General features: G+C 39.6%; 1 protein-coding gene across 6 annotated transcripts in view; it reads left to right on the forward strand.

The window, feature by feature from the left end:
• Positions 1–306: 306 nt before the first annotated feature.
• Positions 307–17236, forward strand: part of MMP16 (matrix metallopeptidase 16) — a 250977-nt gene continuing 234047 nt past the window's right edge. For 5 of the 6 annotated variants that reach the window (XM_073330638.1, XM_073330639.1, XM_073330641.1 and 2 more), the window contains exon 1: positions 307–815. In XM_073330638.1, the coding sequence (XP_073186739.1) occupies positions 684–815 (132 nt within the window). In that variant the 5' untranslated portion in view covers positions 307–683. The remainder of the gene's footprint in view (positions 816–17236) is intronic. The other variant, XM_073330640.1, reaches the window with a different exon arrangement.

The following is a 17236-nucleotide window of genomic DNA, read 5'->3' on the forward strand; positions in this document are numbered from 1 at the left end:
CAGATTTGTCAAACTTCATTGGGCAGGAGAGTTCCTAACTAGGGATTAATCGTGTGCGTGTGTGTGTTAAACTCACTCATCCCACTCCCTTTCTTGGAAATCTGTTCATTCAAACAGTTCTAGCAGCTTGTAAGAGAGCTCCTGCCTTAGAGGGGGGATCAGGTCCATTCCAGCACAGACAGACAGACAGCCTTCCAGGACTGTCTCCTTTAAGATGTCTGTGAGGAGGCTGACCCTGGAGGAGGAGTTATGTAGATTACAGATGAACATTCTGGAGTGGAGGAGAGAAGAGAGAGGAGAGGCACAAGCACAGGCAGGGCAGGGGAGCACAGGCAGCCAGGCAGCAAAGGCCTTGCCGAGCAGGAGGGGGAGGAGGAGGAGGACACAGAGGCGGCTGCTGTGCAAAGGGAAAAGCCTTGTAGGAGCTGCAGCTGTACTTGGACGCCACATCCCCCCCTTACGGGACCGAAGATGAGTAAGAGCTGACCCTGCTGCTGCTGCTGCTATCTGTGTTGTGGAGTGAAGTGTCTATTTCTTCTCCTCCTCCTCCTCCTCCTCCCCTGTTGTGGGTGAACCTGTCTTTAGGGTTCTCCACCAACACTGGGGACTGTTTGTTTGTGTGAGGGGACGGAGAGAGAGCGGAGGGAAAGAGGGCTCTTCCATCCACTGAGGCGCAGTTCACTATGCTCTTACTCGCATTCAGCGCTGGAAGCCGGTTGGATTTCGTACATCATCCCAGGGTGTTTTTCTTGCAAACCTTGCTTTGGATTTTATGTGCCCCCGTGTGCACAGCGGAGCAGTATTTCAATGTGGAGGTAAGATCAGCAGCCGGGTGTATGTGTGAGTGTGTGTGTTTCCTCTCTCCTTCTCTTTCTTCCCAAGGCTGTTCCCCAATATTTGGGCTGCTTCAGTAAAACAGCTCCCCAGCCATGTCTCCGGAGCAGCCAAGACACACATGCACATTGGCTTTGCTTTCCTGCAGCAGCCAGCTCTCGGAGCCGAGTTCCCTTGCCTGATGGATGCCTGTTAGCCTGAGAATCCCCTTATCCTCGGCAGCCCAGAGCTAGACCACATCATTGTGGCCGGGATATACCTCTCTTCTAGGGAAGATACGAATCCCTAAACACAAGCCAGTGGCATAATAAAAGGCGCTAGGGTAGATCATACCCAGACAGCTCGGAGAAAGCTGCAGGGATACCTTTGACTTCAGATGTCTTCCTGGCTTTCTTTTTTTAAACAAAGGGGAAGAATGAATGAAAGAGAGTCGAATGTGGAAGAAGGGGGGGAGGGAAACTTGCTATGTTAGTATATTTCCATGTTAAATATTTAAGCACAAAAGCTGATCTTTTTCTCATTTAAGCATAACTGAATGCTTGTTTCTAGAAATGGCTAAATAAATGCCATTTAGGTGCGACTAAAGTTGGAGGGTGGGGAGAGCCAAGAAGGAGATTTTTTTTTTAAATGTAGAAAAGCGAATTAAAATGAATAGCTTCCCAGGCAGGGCTAACCCTAGGAATTTTGCTGCCATAGTGAGATTTCAGTGTATGCTCCCCATTTCCAACTCCTATTCTAATCCACCCCACTTTTCAGTTTTATTTTTTACATTATGCTTTCCATTAAGAAATATTGTTACTAACTACGTCTCCTTTGTGCATATTCTTCCTTCCTTTTTTTCTCCTTGCCTTTCATGGTGTATCTTTATGTATCCTTTTCTGCATAGTTCCCAGTTTGGTTTTCTTTAATCTGATTTTTCAGTACTGTATAATACTTCCCTCTCTTTTCTTCCCATCCACTCCGGTCCTTCACCTTCCTTTCTTTCTTGTCCTGTGTCTCCCTACTTTACACATTTCTTTCATTCTCTCACTCACACTATAATTCCATTCTTTTGTTATCTGCCCATACTTCTCACTTGCTTCTCTCCCATCCATCCCGCTTTCTGAACTTTCTGCAGCACCCATAGACCATACAGACCATTTGTTCCTGTCTCCAGACTGTCTCTCACCCACACACTTGTATTCCCTGAACTCTCTTTCTCTAGCACAAACATACTCTTGTCCCCAAATTCTTTGGGACAGGGATCATACTCTTCTCTCTCTCTCTCTCTCTCTCTCTCTCTCTCTCTCTCTCTCTCTCTCTCTCTCTCACTCACTCACTCACTCTCTCTCTCACACACACACACTTCCTCTTTCCCTTACACAAACTCTTGTTCCCCTAGCTCTCACCCACTTGTACACGTTTCTGCCCAACATTGAAGAAATCTCCCTCAGACACCCCTCTGTCCCTGTACCATATCTCCTCAACCCCAGACACATCTGTACTTCCACAAAAAATCTCTTCCAGGGTAGACATTGGGTCTACCCCCAAAAATCTCCCCCACAGACAGACGTGGTCTCCTTCCCCATCCATGTCCCCCTTCCCCCCAACTCACTCGCTTCTAGTCTTCCCCTGCACACTGGTCTATTCCTCCAGGATCTCCTCCCATACACAATACAGGTCTCTTTCTCTCTCCTCACCCAAGTTCTCTTCTCCTACACACCCACTTCTGGTCTCTTTCCATCCCAAGATTTTCCCACTGATCCAGTACTAGTCTCTCCCTCTCCACCACCAAAAGTTCCCCCCCACCACACATTCTCCTGGAGTCACTTTCCCAAGATCTCCCAACACACACTCGTGGACTCCTCACATCAGTCTCTCCCCATGTAATCCTGGTCTCTCCATGCCATCATTAAGATTTCCTCCCCACTCAAAACTCCTGGTCTCTTTTGCTCTAAGATCTCTTCCTCTGCCATTTCTGATTGCTCCTCCTCACCACCAATATCTCCAACACACACACACACATACTTTTCTCTTTCCCCCAATATTTCCCTGCCTCTTGTATTAGATTGTAAATTCTTTGGGACAGGGATCATGTCTTTCCATCTTTTTGTAAAATGTGTAGCACAATGGAGCCATGATCCTGATTGTGGCCTTTGGAGGCTACTGCAATATAAATAATAACACTCACTTCTAGTAATTTTCTTCATTTCCCTCAGTATTTTTCCTCACATGCAATGCTGCTCTGTTTCCTTCCCCCTAGTGTTTCTCCCACCTTTCCAAGCTGACGTGCACATTTTGATTCTTCTCTCAACCATGTTCCCTGCTGTACTGATACTTTCTCAACTTCATTCTTTCATTTGTGAATATAAAAGGAATCACTGAGGAAGAGAGGGAGACAGCTTTGTGTACCCTTTCCTGTCTTCCCTTAGTGGCCCCCTGCTGGGGATATAAAAAATTTCAGCTACAGAAGGACTTCCATCTCCCTCTGTAGACTTCTTTGCTGGCCGCTGATCCTGCTGGAGAGATGAGCAGTAGATGGAGTTATGGTGCCAGGAGAGAGAGAGAGAGAATGTCGTAGTCTCGTGGGGCATGAAAGGGAGGCCAGCCACAGCATGTGGGAGGTTTTCAGGGGAAAGAGGAGAAGCTGATTTATTTTTTCCTCTCTTTTCTGTATGGAAAATAGCAGATTTTGAGGGGAAAGAACAGTACCACAAGGAAGAAAAGCTGAAGAGAGGGGGAAAGTGCTTGAACTCATGAGATGCCATTCAGGTTCTCTGTTCCTTTAGAGGTGTCCCATCTCCCATCCCCTCTCTTTCCCCCTGAAAGAAAATGTGTTCCATGCTAGCACTTCCAAGGTATTTTCATTTCCTCACAGCTTTGCAGTTGTCTTTTGTTGTAATATTGAAAGGTGCCACAGTCTCAAAGAAGAAGGGAATGTGAGGCAAAGGACTTGGCAACAATGTGGTGACACTGTGCCATACAATTCTGTGTGTCAGCATCAGACCCATAAAACACTTATGCTCTATAATAAATCAGTAAAATGGAGTATGACAAATTCATTCCAAGATCCATTAAAATACACGTAGAAATTAGGGTGCCTTAAAAAACTAGTGCCAGTTCTGTTGAATTCAGTTCTACTGAATATACGTATTTGGAAAACAGACTGTGATGTGATTATTTTTATACTAATTGAGGTTTCATGTGAATTTAGAATTTTATTTTTTGATTTTTATACTCTCTGATTATATTAAAATTTGGAGGAAATACTGATGAAAGCTATTCAGCATTGGAAAACATGGGATCAATCTATTTGCTATTGTAATTCTGACTCATATAGTCTAACATTTTAGGTGTTGAATAAAATTTGTATAGAAATGCTGGCTTTCTTGGCTTCCAACTTGAGTTTGTAAGACTGAGCCAAAACACGTCTCAAGGGATACTACTGAAGTTCAAAGAGATTAAATGTAGGTATCGTTCTCTAAAACCACAAAATAGGAACCTGAAGTTCATAATCGGCATGACAATTTTTTTTTAAATCATATTGGTTGTTTGTAAAACTTGTTCTTGCTAAACATCCAGATGGAAGTGGGTGAAGGTCCTGCTTCCAATGATAGCTGACGTGTAATTTCTGAAACATGAATGTCACTGATGACTTTCATATGGTACATATTGTTTTAATAGCTAGACATAGCTGAGTATGATGTAGGTCAGAGTGAGAAATGTAAATGACAGTCATTTATTTATTGTGTTAACCATAGTATTGCTCTCACACCTACACTCTCTGATGTCAATGAAAATTTTGCAAGGGATTTAGCTAAGGGAGAGCTGTAAATCCACCATTTATTTCAAGTATTCATGAGTGATTTGAGTAACAATATTTGAGATCTAGAATTCATGTAAGACTAGTTTTAGGAAGTTTTAGCTTTTATTTTCATCGGTTCCTGGTCATCACTGGAGTTTTGGAGATCACTTTCTAAGGTGTCATCTGCATCAAAGGTTAGGATTAAGGTCCAGATTGTTCATTCCACATTACTCACATAAGTACTGCCATCAAAGTCTGAGGTCTACTTGTGTGAGTGATTGTTCACCAGAGGTTTTCAGCGTTTCCCTAAATTTTTAGTTCAGTCTTACTCTACAAGTCAGATGCATCAATGGGGTAGTAAATGGGATACTAGGTATTAACAAGATATTTAAAATTCAGATTTTTATGCTACTAATTGACAGATCTTTCAGTACAGAATTCCTGTAATGACCTGGCTGGATTTTCTCCTTTGAAAATCTATGTAGGGTAATGGAATTGCCAGACAAACAATTTTTTTTCCACTGGGTTCTTCATTGTGTGAACTGTTTCTTGCCTTATTAGATACTAAATACTTCGAGTGTTTATAGGCAATTTCCCTGTTAAAGACCACAAGCAGAACTCTAACACTCATAGGTAGTTACAAAGATTAAAGTGTAGAATGTGACCCTTAAACTTGTAATTTTGTTGATAACTATTTTCCTAAAGCTGACATTTTTCTATAGTTTAAGAATTTCTGTAATGATTTTTATTTATATTGCATTAAGAACAGTTTCATCTTTTTAATAGATGGCAGGGAGGGGGAATCAAAACCCATTGAAACAAATTACCTATATCAAAAAACAGGGTAGGAGCTATATAGCACATTCCTCTCCCCAACTCTCATCCTGCCTACCCTTACTCATGTAGAGTAGCCCCATCCCAATTAATGCAACTATACATTTGAGTAAGGAGTACTGGGTGAAGAAGTGTTTGCAGGATCATGTCTAGTCTCCCTAAAAGCATCAGTGTTGGGGGAAATACTAGAGGGAAAAGTATGGCTCATCATTTCTTTTCTAAAGCAGACTGTTATGCTATATTTTCCATCTTCTATTGCTAAATATATATGCTTGGGTCCCTAAGGGGATTTTAAAGTGAGTCCTATTTTAGTATGAGCAACACCTTAAAACAATACAACCTTCTTTCTCTCCTCCCCTCCTTTCAAGTAAGTGTGACAGTTAAATTGCTTATTGTGGAACAAAACACAGTGGAATCAAAACTTCAGAGAAATACTGTCTGGTAGCATTTTTCCACGGTAACAAGCAGCTGAGAACCTCTTTGTTTTCATTGTTAACAAACTTTACAATTAGTGTCCTACTCTTGCTGAATGGTGATACATGACCTTTTCATCCCTACGTGTTGGGTTTTTCTAAACTTTAAAAAACTGATCATTTTAACTCTTCAACCTGTAATTGTAAGAGAATAAACAATTGGGAAGAAAAAAATATCTGCCTCTTCACCTTTATATGTTTTTCAACTGGGAATACTTAATTAGAATTGCAAGTGCTATGCGGTATTGTAATGAGAGCGTGTTACAGAGCAAGCCCAGAAAATACATGTAAAGAAGGAGTTAAAGGTATTCCTTACATTACACACTGCCAGTTGTATTGAAAGGAACTTGACAGGCCCTTCATATTGTTTTTATGTACAAGCATTATACATTACATTCAAGTATTTTAAGGGCCCAGTCATGCACTCCTTACTCACTGAAGTTGTGGGTATATTTATAAAAGGATGCTGAAGGACCATTTGTTAATATTGACCGTGGGTGTAGCTAGCTGGATGAGGTATATCACTCAGTAGAGAATTTAGATATAATGTAATGTAGCCTGTACTTAATTAGAAAAAGCAGGTACAAAGAAATTTAGCTGTGAAGGCTTTTGATAAACAGATCTATACATCTAGCATTGTGCCACAGCATTAATATAAATGGATGTTAATCAGAAAGTTACAGCTCTGGTAGCTAACGGAAGGCTTTTCACGCTCTTCCATCATAAAAAGCAGATGGTACTATGCAATGAATTGGCCTTCCTTTCAGTGTGACTATGAAATATGCATGGAGATTATTGTTTGGATTATTGTATTGCCTGCTATAATTCAAAACATAATTCCTGTGTTTAAGAATACCAACAGATTAATGTTCTACTGGAGTGAAATATTATTTATTATTGGTATTACAGGAATATGGAGGGGCCCAGTCCTGGATCGATCCCCATTGTGTTAGGCAATATGCAAACACAAAACAAAGATGGTCCCTTTCCCAAGGAGTTTACACAATCCAAGTCATATGTTAGTTCTTTAGGGCTTCTATGGTTTAATGAGAGGGAACTGTTTAGAATTGGAATGAATCTCATCTACCATTGTTTAGTATTTGAACATCAAATCCATTAGTAGCTCTCAGTTTTATGAAAGAAGAGGTTTGATTAAATAAAGTATTTTGTGAACTTTGCAAGATAAACATAGCAAACTGCAGTGTATTTATCTTTTATTTCATAAGATCTTTATATAACAATTATTGAATTTATTGCCTTAAAAATTCAGCTTCCATCACCCAAGAGGCCATCCTACAGTAAAATATTATGAAATTAATACATTACCATCCATTGTTTTCTCAGAGTGGGTATATTATTTTTTAAGTGGTTTAAGATTTATGCCTCTCTTTGTCAATTTTATTTGAATCCATCTAAAAGGTCAGTGCTCTAGGCACCTTAATTCTGCTTATTCACTCAGCAAGGCTCAGTTGTAAGAGTTTATAAAGATAAAATGGTGAATTATATAGATTTCAAAACATTTTAATCTGTATCTGTCCTCTCAGTTTTAAAGTCTTTCCCCTTCTTTTACCTTAACTCATGATTGGTTTATGGTGTTAAAATCCTAGAAGACTTCTTCTTGATGTTGTTTGAAGGTACTTAATATAACCAATCTTTTTAATGCTCTTGTTTAATCATGAATGCGGTTGACCCCTCCATATTGGATTACAGTTTATTACCTGGCCCATTTTCCATCTCCACTCCCTGCCACTCACCATAATCTGAGGGGGTGGGTTGACTATGCTTGGTTTGCTATCTCTGATGTGTCGCATGACAGATTTGGTTTCAGTTTGTATTAAGAAGACCTATATTGGAATTCCAAACATGATTTTGCTTGCTGCAGAAATGGATTTTAAAAATGATTATGGTTAGAGCTTTATTTTTTAAAGAGAGGTCATGCTATTTGGAACCGTTAGTTTATTTATTGGTTGCTTGGCAACTATTCATTCATGCTACTGCTTATGACCATTCGTTATAAGCATATTTTAGTGTAGACTAATAACAATTACACTGTAACAGCTTATTTCAAGGAAGAATTACAATTGACAAACTGTAGAAATGGAAATACTTAGTTATATAATTTATCTGTTGATTGAAACTGTTGTGTACTGTTTCTGTGTACTGACAACAGCTGCTTTATACCACTCAAGAAGTGACTGCCTTTTAGTGATGGGTGAAGTAATTCTTTCATACCTCTTGGAGTGTTGTAAGGATTAATTAACTAATGGGCTGAATCTTAAATTTTTTTGCACACTCAAATCTCCCATTGATTCCACAGGCAGGTTTAATCGTTTGATCCTGCCAGGATCCTATTAATTTTAATGCATTGAGCATTAAAAAAGAGGCAGTCAGAAACCTTGCAGAATCGGGCCTCAGATTTCAAGTATTGCAGGCTTGGGTCCGGTGTTTGAAAAGTACTTTAAAATCCTGAGCTGAAAAGCAGTAAATAAATTTTATTACTACTACAGTGGAGGTGTGGCTGAAACAATGAGCCACAATATTTTCTGTAGAAGATTCAGTGGAAAACAATGAAAACTTTCATTACGGTGCATGATAACAGATGAATAAAACATGTGATTTTTGTATTGTGGAGGAAGATTATTTTTGAATAGTTTTCTGGTTGTTCTGTATGGGCCAGCTTGCGACTGGATCTCCCCCCCTCCCCACCCCCTTGTGCACTCAGTCCCTGCATACTGTCAGGAACACAGGACTATTTCCTACATGTGCCCTAAAGGATGCCCAGCACACCAAAGCCACAGGGAGGAGGCATGTTTGTCTCTTTCCTCACTACCCAGTTGGCCTGCAGATGGTGTAGCCTGTGCATCAGAGAGCTGGGAGAAGGATTGTGCCCTGAGGAATAATCCCTCCCTCTGATTCCCCTGGGAGGGTGCCACTGCATCCCATCCTTTCCTTAAGGGCTGTGCTTATATGGCACACACACTAACCCTAGATGCTGTAGGATAAGTCCATGTACCTCATCTGCAGTCCCATCAGCATTTTCCCTGATATGACACAGTTGATTCTGTTTCAGTAAGATGACTTCATTCATCTTTCTCCTCTCCCCTCCCCAATCTTCTAGCATTACAAAGTATCAGGCTAGTTTCACACCTTTGTGTAGAAGATTGTCCTCAGACAAATCTGCCCTTTCATGATTTCCTCACCTTCTGGAGGAAAAGTCGACTTCTTTGTTTCAGTGGTCCTGTTTGTTTTTGTTGGCCAACAAACACATCTCCGGCCTCCAGTGGGGGATGCAGGCTGACAATGGGAAAGATTCCTCTTCCAGTGAAATGGCAGCTAAGGGGCAAAGGGGAAATGACTTAGAACATGGATAGGTAATACAACAGAAAAACAAGCATCCCTTTTATGGAAGGGAACACCCTTCTTTGATAGGTCTCAATGGATTTTCATGCAATGTTCCAGGGAGAAATTGTCTTCACTTTTGTGCTGTGTCTTGTCCCTTGGGTGACAATCCTATTGTGCTGCCCTTCCCAGTTCTAGCTGTGGGTTGCTTGATGTGCTGTTAGAGGAGCTTTTTAACCCTCTGTCTTCTCCATGAAGCTGAAGCTGAGGTTGTTGTAGCAGTTTATTTACATGCAGTGGTTTGGATGTTGCACAAATCTATTGTGAGGAAATTTCATTGTTAACTGTAAGTAAAATTAATGATCTGTCTACAAAATAAAACTATTATATTATAATTAGTTGATATCACCTTGATCAATCAGTCCGTTAGCCCTCACAGAGAGAGCGCCGATCACAACAAGTCGTTCGTGTTGTTCTAGCTCAGTGGTTTTCAAATTGTGGGTCATGACCCAATACTGGGTCGCGGAATGTAACGCACTGGGTCATGAGGGTTCTGGTCAGCACCACCGACCGGGCCATTAAAAGTCTCATTGGTGCTGCTGCCCGGCTAAGGCAGGCTAGTCCCTACCTGTTCTGAAACTGTGCTGCCCCCCAGAAGCGGCCAGCAGCACGTCCGGCTCCTAGGCTGGCGGGCCACAGGGCTCTGTGCGCTGTCCCAACCTCGAGCACTGGCTCTGCACTCAAATTGGCCGGGAACCAGCCAATGGGCACTGGGAGGGGGACGGTGCCTGTAGGCGAGAGCCATGCAGAGCCGCTTGCACAACTCCACCTCAGAGCCAGACCTGCTGCTGGCTGCTTCCAGGGTGCAGCACGGTCCGTGGTGCTAGGACAGGCAGGAAGCCTGCCTTAGCACCCCCGCTGCGCCGCTGACAGGAGCCGTCCGAGGTAAGCCCTGACCCAACCCTTTACACCAATCCCCTGCCTCAGCCCTGAGCCCCTGCCAAACCCTGAGCCCCTTACTGTACCCCAAATCCCTCATCCTGGCCCCACGCCAGAGCCTGCACCACCAGCCCAGAGCCCCCTCCCACACCCTGAACCCCTCATTCCCGGCCCCACCCTGCAGCCCTCACCCCTGCACCTCAACCCTCTGCCCCAGCCCTGACCCCTCCCATGCCCCAAACCCCTCATCCCCAGTTCCGTTCGGTTGCGGGCATCAACAATTTTCTTCAACTGGGTTGCCAGAAAATAAAGTTTTTTAAAACCACTGTTCTAGCCAGTCCTTCAGCCTCCCGCTGGCCAGGCTGTCAGTGGCACTGGACTCCCGATCAGTATAGTGCATCACAGCCCAGAACCGCCCTCTTCGGCCTGCCAAGTAGCTGGGATTACAGGCTTGCATGCCGAACCCAGTATTATAATTAGTAATAGTATTAAACTAGCTAAATATACAAAATGATTCAGGTCACTGCAGACAGGGCTGTTTCTCATTGCTTCTTTATAATTTGAAAAATGTGTTCTGTTTTTTAGTTTCCTGACTGACAGTGAAGTGCTGTATTCTGATGCTACTATAACTTCTTTCTACCACATAAATAAAATTATTTATTTTCCTCTGAATCTTCCATATGCTTTCAAATGGAAGAGGGGAGGCAGTGTTGTCCAGAGGTTAGTGCACTGTTCTAGGAGGCAGCAGATTTGGTTTTTATTCTCACTGTTCCATTCTGTGATTTGGGCAAGTCAATTTCCCTTTCTCTGTGCCTCAGTTTCTCCATATGTAAAGTGAGAACACTGTTGCTTCCCTTCCTTTTTAAAGTGCATGAAGACCTACAGCTGAAAAGTGCTATAAAAGAGCTAAGAATTCTTTCTTTCTTTCTTTCTTTCTTTCTTTCTTTCTTTCTTTCTTTCTTTCTTTCTTTCTTTCTACAAAAAACAATAATAGTAATAATAATACAATAATTAATATGTTAATTATATTTAATTTTAGGTAGCTGTGCTAGAAGATTTCTACATATATCAACAAGAATACCAAAACATAATTTCTTTTAATTAGGCAGTTTTCTCAAGAGCAAGTGGCAGAACAGAAAAAGCGACTACAATTTCCACAACAACATTCCAACCCACAAACATGTGCAAATTAGAGCTGTAACATAGTAGCAAATGCTTGCAACAAGCTTAAAGGGAACTTGCTTTACATCCTCCAGATTCCACATCCATAACAATCTAAAAGTCTCCTTTTTGGATTGAAACTTTTCGTGCTTAGTTTCAGCCTGGAGATGAATTTTACTGGGAACATTTGAGTAAAATCTGTCCAATTTCACTTTTGCATAATCCAAGGGTAAAAACAAATACTGGATCTGATCTAAAGCCCACTGAAATCAATGGAAAGACCCCTATTAGCATTAATGGACTTTGGAACAGATCTAAATTTTCCACTCTAAGAAAAATTGAAAACAATGTTATTTTAATTTCAATGTGGGTATGTATATGGTTTCATCTCTACAGTATCAGAGTGCCTCCGTATTAGTTTTGTTATTTATTTGGATTTTTATGAAATATAACACAAGAGAACCCTTTTAATGCTCTGGGCAACTTTGACAAAGTTTTTTTTTTAAATTCATTCATGAATACCCATGACTTTAGCCTACTATTTTATAGATGGAGAAGTGATGCGAGGAGAGGTTAAAGACTTGCCATGGTCACCTGGGATGTGAACCTAGTTTTCCTGAGTCCCAGTCCAATGACTTTAACATATGGCCACCTCCAATCCTGCATCTAATTTGATATCTTGTTTTTAAATGGAAATGAAGTTGCAGATATAGATTTGTGCCACTGTGTATTCTGAAGAAAGTTTCATCTGATGAGGGTGATGCATCATGATTATTTCTTTTATAAACTAAATATAATTTATTAAATAAATATTAATAAGATAGACAACCCACTATCACCCCTCTTTCAAGAATCTTTTGGAAATTTTATATGTTTGCATGACACTATTGATGTCACAACAATTGAATAGACACAAATTCTTGAGTGGTAACAGCTAATTTAGACACTTTCATTTTGTACATATAGTTGGGATTATTTTTTCCATTGTGCATTACTTTGCATTTTTCAACATTGAATTTCATCTGCCATTTCGTTGCCCGGTCACCCAGTTTAGTGAGATCCCTATGTAGCTCTTCGCCATCAGTTTTGGACTATCCTGAGTAATTTTGTATCGTCTTCAAATTTTGCCACCTCAGTGTTCACCAACTTTTCCAGATCATTTATGAATATGCTAAACAGCACATGTCCCAGTATAGATCTTTGGGGGACCCCACTGTTTACCTCTCACATTGTGAAAACTGACGATTTATTCCTACTCTTTGTTTCCTACCTTTTAACCTGCTACTGATCCATGAGAGGACCTTCCCTCTTATCCCATGACTGCTTATTTTGCTTAAAAGCCTTTAGTGAGCCTTGTCAATTGCTTTCTGAAAGTCCAACTACACTATATCAACTGAATCACCTTTGTCCACATGTTTGTTGACCCCCTCAAAGAATTGTAATAGATTGGTGAGGCATGATTCTCTTTTATAAAAGCAGTGTTGAGTCTTCCCCAAAATACTGTGTTTATATATGTGTTTGATAATTATGTTCTTTACTATGGTTTCAACCAGTTTGCTTAGTCCGGAAGTCAGGCTTCCTGACCTTTAATTGCTGGGATCATCTCCGGAGCTTTTTTAAAAAAATGGCATCATATTAGCTATCCTCCTGTCATCAGGTACAAAGCTGATTTAAGTGATAGGTTGTATACCACAGTTAGTAATTCTGCAATTTCACGTTTGAGTTCCTTCAGAGCTCTGGGGTGAATCCCATCTGGGCATACGGACTTATCACTGTTTAGCTTATCTGTTTGTTTCAAAACCTCCTCTAAAAAGAATGGCTTGGGTATGGTGATCTCCCTCACATCCTCTGCAGTGCTGACCGAGGCAAAGAATTAATTTCGCTTCTCCATAACGGCCTTGTCTTCCTTGAGTGCTCTTTTAGCACCTTGATCATCCAATGGCCCCACTGACTGTTTGGCAGGCCTCGTGCTTCTAATGTACTTAAAAATTGCTTTGCTATTTAGTGTTTGTGTCCTTAGTTAATTAGCTCTTCAAATTTTTTCTTGGCCCGCCTGCCTAATTTTACTTTTACACTTGACTTGCCAGAGTTTATGCGTCTTTCTATTTTCTTCACTAGGATTTGACTTCCAATTTTTAAAGGATGCCTTTTGCCTCTAATGGCCTCTTTTACTCTGCTGTTTAGCCATGCTGGCATTTTTTTCTTTGTGGTATACATTTTAGTTGGAGCCTCTATTGTGGTGTTTCTAGATAGACTCCATATAATTTGCAGGGATTTTTCCCTTGTGATTGTTCCTTTTAATTTCTATTTAACTAGCTTCCTCATTTTTGTTTAATTCCCCTTTTTGAAGTTAAATGCATCTGTAGTGGGTTTCTTTGGTCTTTTCCTCCTACACACATGTTAAATTTAATTACTTTATTGTTGCTATTACCGAGTGGTTCAGTTTTTTGGGCCAGAATTTGTGCACCATTTAGGATTACATCAAGAATTGCCTCTCCCCTTGTGGACTCCAGGACTAGCTACTCCAAAAAAAAAAAGTCATTTATGGTGTCTAGAAATTTTATCTTTGCATCTCTTTCTGAGGTGACATATATTCAATCAATAGGCATTTGTACATTTTGTCAGTATTCAGTTGCTTGCCTTCATGTGTTATATTTAAGTGGGGTTTTGTTATGTTTTACTACCTGTACTTTGTCACTAGCTCCTATCTGTACTTTACCATCTTTTTTTCCCCTATCCTTTTTACTAGGATATATAATTTCCTCTTTAATAAATTCATTCTTTCGGGATGTCTCTGCCCAAACCGTGTGCTCCTCTGCACCTGGCATCTTTCCCTCAGCCTTTAGTTCAAAAATTCCGCTACAGTCTTTTTAATTTTACATGCCATCAGTCTAATTCCATTTTGGTTGAGGTAGAGCTCATCCTTCCTGTATAGGCTCCTCCTTTCCATAAATGGTCTCCAGTTCCCCAGTTGCTATGCGGCACCCTCTCATGCCCATGTACACAGCACTACCTGCATGTCCCCATCAGCACAAGGATGTCTGATGCTGGCTCCCTGCACTTGGGTGAATTTCACAGTCAAATCTTTACCTAAGGGTATAAAGGAGCCAGTGTTTCTCCTATTGAAATCAAAGAGACTTTTGCCATTGACTGCAATGGGATCAGGATTTTGTCTTAACTGACTTGCCCAAAGTCACAAAGGATGTCTGTGTCAAAACTGACAATAGAACTCAGGGCCCTTGTTAGGCGTATGCCTTAAAAAATGACTAGCCAACATCCAAAATTCTAAACATCTATGCATTGCCCCAGAGGGGGAGAGAACAGACAGGTAAGCATTTCAGTAAACATTAACTAATTAGAAAAAATATTTGAGAAGAATAAGCTAGTTACATGTCTGTTGCCTGATGGACAATCCCCAAGAAGATAGAAAGGAAAATGGCATTTTAATCATTTTACTGGCTAAGAACCTGCAAGACTTAAAGATCATTAAATATTCACTATTTAGCAACAGGCCCATCAGAGAGGGAAAATGCATAAAACAAAAATACCCTACACCATTCAAAACATTTTCTCTATTTAATATGTAGAAACAATGCCTGTAATTGACATTTTTTAACTTCTAAAACAGTATACAAAGTCCCAAACAAAGTGCCAAAACAAAAAAGCAGTGTATCCCTATGATGGTATGACATGGCTCAAGTAACTCCACAAGGATGTTGTCTACATTTTAAATTATTTTGAGGCTTATAAGTAGGCTGTCAATTAATTGCAGTTAAAGAAAAACAAATCAACAAGATTAAAAAAAAGTCACGATTAATCAAACAGATAAACAATAACAGAATACCAATTTACATTTATTATAAATATTTTGAATGTTTCTCTACACTTTCAAATATATTTATTTCAATTACAACACAGAATACAAAGTGTACACTGCTCACTTTATATTATTGTTTTTATTACAAATATGTCCACTGTAAAAAAGATAAACAAAAGAAATAATATTTTTCAGTTCCCCCATTACAAGTACGGTAGTGCACTCTCTTTATCATAAAAGTGAAACTTACAAATGTAGAATTCTTTTTTTTACATAACTGCACTCAAAAACAAAACAATGTAAAACGTTAGAGCCTACAAGTCCACTCAGTCTTACTTCTTGTTCAGCAAATCACTAAGACAAACAAGTTTGTTTACATTTGCGGGAGATAATGCTGCCTGCTTCTTATTTACAATGTGACCTGAAAGTGAGAACAGGCGTTCATTCACATGGCACTGTTGTAGCTAGTGTTGCGAGGTATTTACATGCCAGATATGCTAAACATTTGTATGCTCTTTCATGCTTTGACCTGTAGATTTTTTAAAATCTTTTTTACAGTGCAAATATTTATAATAAAATAATATGAAGTGAGCACTATATACTTTTGTATTTTGTGGTGTTATTCAAATTAATATAATTGAAAATGTAGAAAAACATGCAAAAATTTATAATAAATTTAAAATGGAATTCTGTTATTGTTTAACTGTGCAATTAAAACTGTGACTAATGGCAACTACATTTTAATCTTGCGAATAATTTGTGATGATTTTTTAATCATTTGACACCCCTACTTATAAGTATACATTTGATTTAATTAACAATATCTTTTATTTTTAATTATTTTATTAGCGTAAAATAATTTTGATTCAATATAAATTTAAATTTCATAATTAATAGTGTCAGAGGTCACATTCAATTGCTGCTCATCTTATTCGAGTGCGTAGTTTCATTGATGTCAGTTGGACAACTTGCTTTGAGACTGCAGAAACAGGATCTTAAACCCAACTGGGTCAAAATGAGGAGAATTGTAGTTCATGTGATAGCTCAAAATCCAGCATCTGAAAAAAACCTGAAGATGTTACTTGCTGTATTTGTCCTTTTGTTTTTACTCATGGACCTTATTTTGTGATTTCAGCACTGCCAGATTGTTCATAAGTAAACTCGGTGTTTTGCAAGACACAGTAACACTACTGAACCTTTTTTCTTGCAGAAAAGCTTCTTTCGTGATATTTAGCTCTTTCCTCTTGTTTTGTATTGGCAGGCTCATTGCACAGGGAAAACAGTATTTTAGCCCCTTTGTGAATAATCTAATCTTTATTTTTTGCTCCCAAAGAGAATTTGCTTTATGTCTCAGCTGTGAGATAAAGTTAGTCATAGTCCCTCACAGATTAATTGATTAGATGTGTTTTTAATGGATATGAGAACATTTTTCTCTATTTGCAGGATTGTTTTTGAGAGAGACACTGTCGATGCAAAGTAGACCCAAAATTTTAGACTGTGTAAAAACATGTTTATTTTTAAAAAAAAGCTTCAGTGAAAAGAGTCATTTAAAAACAACTAAGCATGGTATTGCCCTCCCCGCACCCTCCCCACCCCCCCAGCCAGTCATTCAACAATCATGAGTCAGATCCTAGAAAAACATGAGATTGGCATCAAATCATGAGAGATAAAGGGTATTGGGAGCATTTTGTTTTCTGCTTTTTTTTTAGCCTTCACATTTCAGGTTTTCTCTACAACCATGAGGGATAACATTTTTTTTTTTTTTTTTAAATTTCAGTGAAAGTTGAGATTTTGATGTAATGGAATCACTCCTGAATCTGGGGCCTTAAGAAAAACAAGAAATATTGCAAGAGTCACAATAAAATCTCAGGTGCTGGCAACACTTTAAGCATATGCATGAAATATTTGTAACCTAAGCAATTCAGCATTGAGATCCTGAAAACAAATCTGACTATAAACAACAGCAAAACAGACTGAATTTGTTTTTTAATTGTCCAAACCAAGAGAAATGCAAGAGGTAAACAAACATCATGACAAAAAGCCCCCTGGGTTAAA

This window comes from Lepidochelys kempii, chromosome 2 (genome assembly GCF_965140265.1).
Source record: "Lepidochelys kempii isolate rLepKem1 chromosome 2, rLepKem1.hap2, whole genome shotgun sequence".
In the NCBI taxonomy this organism is placed as follows: Eukaryota; Metazoa; Chordata; order Testudines; family Cheloniidae; genus Lepidochelys; species Lepidochelys kempii.